This window comes from Mustela nigripes, chromosome 9, assembly GCF_022355385.1.
Source record: "Mustela nigripes isolate SB6536 chromosome 9, MUSNIG.SB6536, whole genome shotgun sequence".
Lineage (NCBI taxonomy): Eukaryota > Metazoa > Chordata > Mammalia > Carnivora > Mustelidae > Mustela > Mustela nigripes.
Genome location: NC_081565.1, coordinates 65,495,882 through 65,503,912, shown reverse-complemented (window position 1 = coordinate 65,503,912; position 8,031 = coordinate 65,495,882). Strand labels below are relative to the sequence as shown.

Below are 8,031 nucleotides of genomic sequence, written 5' to 3'. Positions count from 1 at the left end.
ACTTACTTGTGGAGGATAAGAAATAACATGGAGGACATGGGGAGATGAGGAGGAGAAGGGAGTTGGGTACAATTGGAGGGGGAGACAAACCATGAGAGATTGTGGGCTCTCAGAAACAAACTGAGGGTTTGGAGGGGATTGAGGTAGGGGGATGGGTGAGCCTGGTGGTGGGTATTATGGAGAGCATGTATTGCATGGAGCACTGGATATGGTGCATAAACAATGAATCTTGGAACACTGAAAAAATAAAATAAAATAAAACTATAAAAAAGAGAAAGAAAAAATAATTCTAAAAAAAGCTATGATCCAATTAATCTAAACAATGAAATCAGAGGTGCCTGGGTGGCTCAGTGGGTTAAGCCTCTGCCTTTGGCTCAGGTCATGATCTCAGGGTCCTGGGATCAAGCCTCGAATCTGGTTCTCTGCTCAGCGGGGAGCCTACTTCTCCCTCTCTCTCTCTGCCTGCCTCTCTGCCTACTTGTGATCTCTCTGTCAAATAAATAAAATCTTTTAAAAAATAAATAGTTAAATCAAATCATACTAAAAATTCAGCCATTAGTCAAATGTAAAATCATCTCTTTTTAAGAACAATTATTTTAAATACATAGTAAAATATAAATTCATTTCTGGTTTTAAGAAACAGAAATAATATAGTTACCCTAAAAACAGTACCTCCATTCCCAGTTCTTTTATTGCACGTGATGCTTTCTGTGAATTTGGGGTGTATCCACTCAACTTTTTCTATTTACATATGAAACTATGTGAGTAAGTATTTTTGTTTCAAATCTATATTGTTTATATAAATAGAATAATTCTTTACTTTTGTGGACATTTTTAATTAGCCAAGATCTTTAGGTAGTGCCGTTAGTGTTAAATATGAATTTCTTGCATTTAAAAACTGCTGCATAATACTCCAGAGGACAGATTTGAAATTATTACCTCATTAGTGGAAGTACAAGGTTAGTTTTTTTTTTTTTTAACAATTCCATAAAATACCACCAGGGAAAAGTTTTTTACATGCCTCCTTTACACACACATGGCTATCTTTCTCTTGGGTAGATACCAATCAGTGAGATTTTTGGCTCAAAAGATACATGCAAACTTAAAAGGTTTGCCAAAGTGCCTTACAAAAAGGCAGTAAAAAATTAAATCCTGACCAGCTGTAGCATTTATAGGGAGAGGTACCTTCCCCTATGCCCTTATCAATATATAATTTTATCTAATTATATCTAATTTTGAAATATAGTCTACTCTAACTGGTGAAAAATAAAAGCTCATTTTAATTTGCATTTCCTTAGTTACTAGTAGGGTTGATCATTTAAATATGTATTCATTGGTGTTTTACATTTCTTCTTCTATGAATTGCCTATTCATATCTTTTGCCTTTTTTTTTTCCTAATGAGTTGATTATCTTCTTATCTAATTATAGGCTTTCTTTATAAGTCCTTTACACATGGTGGAGGTATTTTTTCCTAGTTTGGTAAGTTATTTGACTTTGTCTTTGGGGTATTTGATAAAGGAAAGTTTTCCTTTCTTTTTCTTCTTTAAATATCGTGTGTGTGTGTGTGTGTGTGTGTGTGTGTGTTCAGATGCGTAGATCCATTTGCACAATTAGAATGCAATAGGCACTTTTTTAAGTGCAATGCATTTTGTCCTTTCTTTTGTTTATCTCAGTTCTGTCTTTCTCTACTGTTTGAACCCACATTGGACTCCTGTCCTGACCCCCTCTAATTCAGCTATGTGGAAGGAAAAGAGGAAAACATGGAGAGGTTGAAAAAATATATACAGAAAAAAATATAGCAGGCAAATACTACCAACTAGAAGAAAGTTGCTATATTAATTAGCAGACAACATACACTTTTTTAAAAGACTTTTTTATTTATTATTTTATTTGACAGAGATTACAAGTAGGCAGAGAGGCAGGCAGAGAGAGAGAGAGAGGAGGAAGCAGGCTCCACGCTGAGCAGAAAGCCCAATGCAGGGCTCGATCCCAGGACCCCGGGGTCATGACCTGAGCTGAAGGCAGAGGCTTTAACCCACTGAGCCACCCAGGCACCCCCAGACAACATACACTTTAAACAAGAAAGATTATGTTCTAAACTTGTATGACCCAGTAACAGAAGTATTATGTTCTAAATTTGTACGCAACCAATAACAAGGTCTTATAACACACAGAGCAAAATTTTACCAGATTAAAAGGAAAAATTGCTTTCTCTAGTCGTCTTTTCTTTCATTTTCCTGGTAGCACAGTTTGTGCAGCAGCAGCAAAGTAGAATGAGGACAGGATTTGAGATATTTGAGGACAAAAGTAAGCCCCTGAAATATATTTTATTTATATAAATTATTATTGATTATATATTATTTTATATATAATTACTAATTAATATTATATAAATCACCCATATTTCTTTTTTAAATAAAAATTTACTTATTTGAAAGAGAGATAAGAAGAAAGAGCATGAGGGGGTGGGTAGTAGGAGAAGCAGGATTTCTGCTTAGCAGGGAATGCAGGGCTCTATGCCAGGACCTTGAGACCATGACCCAAGCTGAAGGCAGACACTCAACAGACCAAGCCACCCAGGTGCTCCCATATCCATATCTCTTGAGAAACAGAATCAATCAAAGGAATCAGATGGGATGATTTTGTTTATGGAAGAGCAAAGGAAATAAAATAGATTTAGAGAAAAAATGTTTGAAGGAAGTGAGAAACCGAACTTTCAAGGAAAATTCCTGAAAAAAATTTTTCTAGGTTTGGCAGTTTGTGTGTTTTGCATTTTAATTACAAAGTACAGTGTTTCAACACTTGGTTAGGGAATCATTCATAATTGGGACCTTCCTGACCACAGTCAGCAAACCTTCCTTCACCTCTAGGAGGTTTAGGAAATCCAAACAGAGCCTATCTGCCAGACAGCTGTGGTCCTCATCAAATAAAACAGCCTCATGACTGGCACAGTGGTGCACTTGTGCTTGAGAGATCGCCTCGACCAGATGCTGAGACTAAAATATCTTTCAGGACTGGTTGGAAAGTGGGTAAATTCATAGTACAGAAACTGGCCTGTGTGAAAACCCTTCACTTGGAGCTAGTCTGCATGTGGCTTGTGGAAAGAAGAGAGGTTTAATTTCTATTTCTTTCCATCCCACATCATAAACACAAAAATTGCTGTTGAGCATTCAGCTCATGGCTCTAGTACCTTTCTCATTCTGAAATGTGTGCACGGAGGGGGAATTATCTGTATTTACTCCTAAAAATTACTCTGTACAAAGATTTCTGTAAAAGGGAAAGGAACACACACAATGGAAATAAGAAATGTGAGTTTATTTGCAAATGCTTTTATTAAAAAATATCGATCATGTACAAAAGTATTGTTTTCAAAATAAAATAGTTTTGCCATTAACACAACCATCCCACAAAATTGAGGTGCTGAAATTTCCTTATTACATTGTGTTTCACTCCACCACTCTCAAAGTTTCACAAATGTAAATGAAACTTATAACAATTAAAAGAACAGCCAGCAAAAATTGGAGAAAAGAAAGGGATAGTAAGTATATAAAGATTACAAGGCCGGAAGTCAAGGAATTTCACCCTAAGGAGCTCAGGTGATCTTAGAAAGCTATAGTAACAGAAATTTTTAGGCATAGTCAAATAGATTTTTATTAAAGGTCTCCTTTCTAGAGCATCCTAGAAAATTCCTAATTTTTTGTAATGCCTTAAGTTCACTTAAAATATCATTAAGGCATCTTGGGATCATTGCTTATAAGAAGTTCTGCATCTAATATCGTAAAGAACAAAAAACAAACAAACAAAAAAGACTCTGTAAAGACTTTGCACTCTGGAAAATCATTATTTGGTGAGGAGGAGAATGTACAGAAATGAGTATCAGTGCAATCGGCTGATAGCCCAAATTTGTCTCCAGTGTGGGGACTTTTGATAGGTCCCTGGGCCTTGATGGATCTGTACTACTTTGTTAGAATAATGCAGCTTGTACAGTTTTCTACATGGTCTCCATGACCTTTTCAAATATAAAACACTGTGATTCTCATCAAGTCTCATCACTGCATCTTTTTTTTTTTTCCTAGCCAACATATGCCCTTTTATTTATTTTTTGAGGTTTTTTTTTCTAATCTTTTTAAATAAACATATAATGTATATTTATCCCCAGGGGTACAGGTCTGTGAATCGCCAGGTTTACACACTTCACAGCACTGACCATAGCAAATACCCTTTTCAATGTCCATAACCCCACCCCACTCTCCCGACCACCCTCCCCCCAGCACTCCTCAGTCTGTTTTGTAAGATTAAGAGTCACTTATGGTTTGTCTTTCTCCCAATCCAATCTTGTTTCATTTATTCTTTTCCTACCCCCCAAACCCCCCATGTTGCATCTCCACTTCCTCATATCAGGGAGATCATATGATAGTTGTCTTTCTCCAATTGACTTATTTCACTAAGCATGATACCCTCAAGTTCCATCCACATCATCACAAATGGCAAGATTTCATTTCTTTCAATGGCTGCATAGTATTCCTTTGTGTATATATACCACATCTTTTTATCCATTCATCTGTTGATGGATATCTAGATTCTTTCCATAGTTTGGTTATTTTAGACATTGCTGCTATAAACATTCAGGTGCACATGCCCCTTCAGAGCACTACGTTTGTATCTTTAGGGTAAATACCCAATAGTGTGATTGCTGGGTCATAGGGTAGTTCTATTTTCTTTTTGAGGAACCTCCATGCTGTTTTCCAGAACATCAGCTTGCATTCCCACCAACAGTGTAGGAGGGTTCCCCTTTCTCCACATCCTCACCAGCATCTGTCATTTCCTGACTTGTTAATTTTAGCCATTCTGACTGGTGTGAAATGATATCTCATTGTGGTTTTGATTTGTATTTCCCTGATGCCGAGTGATGTGGAGCACTTTTTCATGTGTCTGTTGGCCATCTGGATGTCTTCTTTGCAGAAATGCCTGTTCATGTCATCTGCCCATTTCTTGATTGGATTATTTGTTCTTTGGATGTTGAGTTTGCTAAGTTCTTTATAGATTTTGGAAACTAGCCCTTTATCTGATATGTTGTTTGCAAATATCCTCTCCCATTCTGTCAGTTGTCTTTTGGTTTTGTTAACTGTTTCCTTTGCTGTGCAAAAGCTTTTGATCTTGATGAAATCCCAATAGTTCATTTTTGCCCTTGCTTCCCTTACCTTTGGCAATGTTCCTAGGAAGATGTTGCTGCGGCTGAGGTCGAAGAGGTTGCTGCCTGTGTTCTCCTCAGGATTTTTTTTTTTTTTTCCAAGAGGCCAAGAATTACTTTAATAATTTTTTTTTTAAAAAGTTCAAATGGCAACACAACCGTAAAGTTGATACATCACAGAAACAAAGGTCTTTGCAGGCAACACTGATTGGGAATAGCAAAACACTTGGCTGGTGAAAAAAATGAAACTCTAAATTATATACAATAGTAGCTAAGGGTGATATTGAAAAACAGTCTTATTTACTGTGACTCGCGATTTAACTTGCCATTATCTATTGCTTATTTATTCAGGGTTGTAAATAATACTTATATAGAGACATAGAGATGTGTAAAAATGAAACATTGTGAAAAAATACAATTTTTCAATTTCATATGAAACTCAAAGTATAAGTTTTGTCCAATATGGAATGTACCTACATTTGTTTATATTAGGGCTCTAAAGTCCATTTAAAAATTGTCTTTTGTTTTTAAAAAAAGAACAGCTGACCCACCATGCAAGTTCGCTGTGTATCTTGTTTGCTCAAAATGAGCATTTTCAGGTGAGGTCTGTTTTTTCTGCCCAAAGTCTGGTATAATTCAGTTGCAGTTGTACTGGCCCGACTGTGGAAAGAGTTTCCGTGAAGAGTCTGATGGCAGCATCTGGATAAGGGGCAGTCTCGGGAATGCAGAGTGAGTAGAGAAGAGGGAGGTAAGAGCCCAAATCCTTATGAAGGATGACGTTCAGTTGTTAAATTTTAAGGGATATCCAATGGCTTTTTCCAGGCACTCAACTAAAGAGCCGGCGGAAAGAAAATCCCTCTCTACTTCTACGAATTTGATATAGATAGATTTGGGGGAGACTCCGGGATCCACAATACAGTTCTGGGACAAAAACCCATTAATACCAACCCAATCTTTGCTGAAGGTTTTGATATTTGCTTGGAAATGTAAAAATAAGCATTGCTGGAGAGTCCTAACCTCAGCAATCCCGAGGTAGCAATAGATTATTCGGGTGGGTTCAATTTCCACCTATAACGAGGCTTGCGCCGAGAGGGTCTCCAAGTCAACCCGGCCCTCCTTTCCCGGGTCCAGAGAATGTCGCTCCAGGTGTGGAGATGGGGGCCTCTCCATACATTCTTCATAGCCAATGGCATAAAGGCCTGGACTTTTGGGGATGCCTCCCGGTAATAAATACTGAACCACGTTCCCCCCAGTTGGTTTGGAATGGGCAATGGGTATCCAGTCAATTTCCATGTGCAGCTCCAAGCACCGAGCTTCACTAATGGTGATCTCTAAAAACTTGTAGTAAACATTTTTCCAGTTCATTTTCTGCACACGGGTCATAATGATCCGTCCCTCGGGCTTCTCGGAGTTGAAGTATTCCCGCAGTCGCTTGCCGAGGGGCACCTGGGAGCTGATCTCAGCATAATGGTAACGAATATCCTCTTTCCAACGGGTGTTATAACCGATTCCAAAAATGGCCAGTTTGTTAGAAAGATGAAGCCTTGAAAAGTCCGTCCAGCTCTGAAACAGTTCCCATTTCAATTGTACTGATTCCAAAATCTGGACGATATTTTGCATGATGTCTCTCTTCTGTGCCTCTTCAGAAGACTCTTGTTTTATTTTTAATGCTCTCTTTGTGACAGGTATTTCATCCAATTCCTGATCTGTTGGATAGCCATGGAGATCCTGACTGTGGTTTCCCCAGTCCTCCTGTGAATACTCCTCCATAGTGCTGCCATCTGACTCCAGCTCCTTGATGCGCTCCCGGCACTGGGATGGGGTCCGCTCGTAGCCCAGCTCGGCCAGGGCCCGGGACACGCGCTCGTACATGGCTGGCCCAGGGGCCTTGCTGCCGAACACCGTGCCGGCTCCTTCCAGCTGCTGGTACCGCGCCTCCACCAGCCGCTCGTTGCCCCATACTGCGATGAGCCCGTTCGTCTCGGCCGGCGTCCACGACATGCCCCGGCAGGCGGCGGCGGCGGCTGCCGCAGCCCCGCCACCGCCGCCACCAGGGGAAAAGGAGACCGAGGACGAGGCGGCGCTGCGGCCCCCCAGCCCCAGCCCGAGACCCCCGGACGCCGCTGCCCCCGAGCCCGCTGCACTGCCCGGCCGGAGCGGGGAGGCACCCCGAGGCGTGGAAGGGTCGGACAGCGATGGATTTCCGTCGCTCAGGCCACCAGGAGAAGCCGGGGAGAGCACCTCCATCTTCGGGATTTTTAGCGGCGAGTTGGCGGGCAGCTCCGAGCCACAGGGCGCAGCCATCTTCCAAGCGGCCTCCGCTGCACCGCCCGGAAGTGACGCCTCTCCTCAGGATTTTGATGGATTCCTTTCTCACATTGAGGTCCTTCATCCATCTTGAGTCTATTTTCGTGTGTGGTATAAGGAAGTGGTCGAATTTCATTTTTCTGCATGTGGCTGTCCAATTTTCCCAACACCATTTATTGAAGAGGCTGTCTTTTGTCCATTGGACATTCTTTCCTGCTTTGTCCAAGATGAGTTGACCATAGAGTTGAGGGTCTATTCCTGGGCTCTCTATTCTGTTCCATTGATCTATGTGTCTGTTTTTGTGCCAGTACCATACTGTCTTGATGATCACAGCTTTGTAAGAGAGCTTGAAGTAGTTGGAATTGTGATGCCACCAACTTTGGCTTTCTTTTTCAATATTCCTCTGACTATTCGAGGTCTTTTCTGGTTCCATATAAATTTTAGGATTATTTGTTTCATTTCTTTGAAAAAAAATGGGTGGGATTTTGATAGGGATTGCATTAAATGTGTAGACTGCTTTAGGTAGCATCGA

General features: G+C 40.4%; 1 protein-coding gene across 1 annotated transcript; it reads right to left on the bottom strand.

Annotated features, from left to right (window-relative positions):
* Nucleotides 1–5,289: 5,289 nt before the first annotated feature.
* Nucleotides 5,290–7,503, bottom strand: LOC132025152 (myb/SANT-like DNA-binding domain-containing protein 2). Its single transcript, XM_059412314.1, has one exon. It carries the CDS (start codon nt 7,494–7,496, stop codon nt 6,261–6,263), a length of 1,236 nt encoding a protein of 411 aa, XP_059268297.1. The 5' UTR covers nt 7,497–7,503; the 3' UTR covers nt 5,290–6,260.
* Nucleotides 7,504–8,031: the final 528 nt, after the last annotated feature.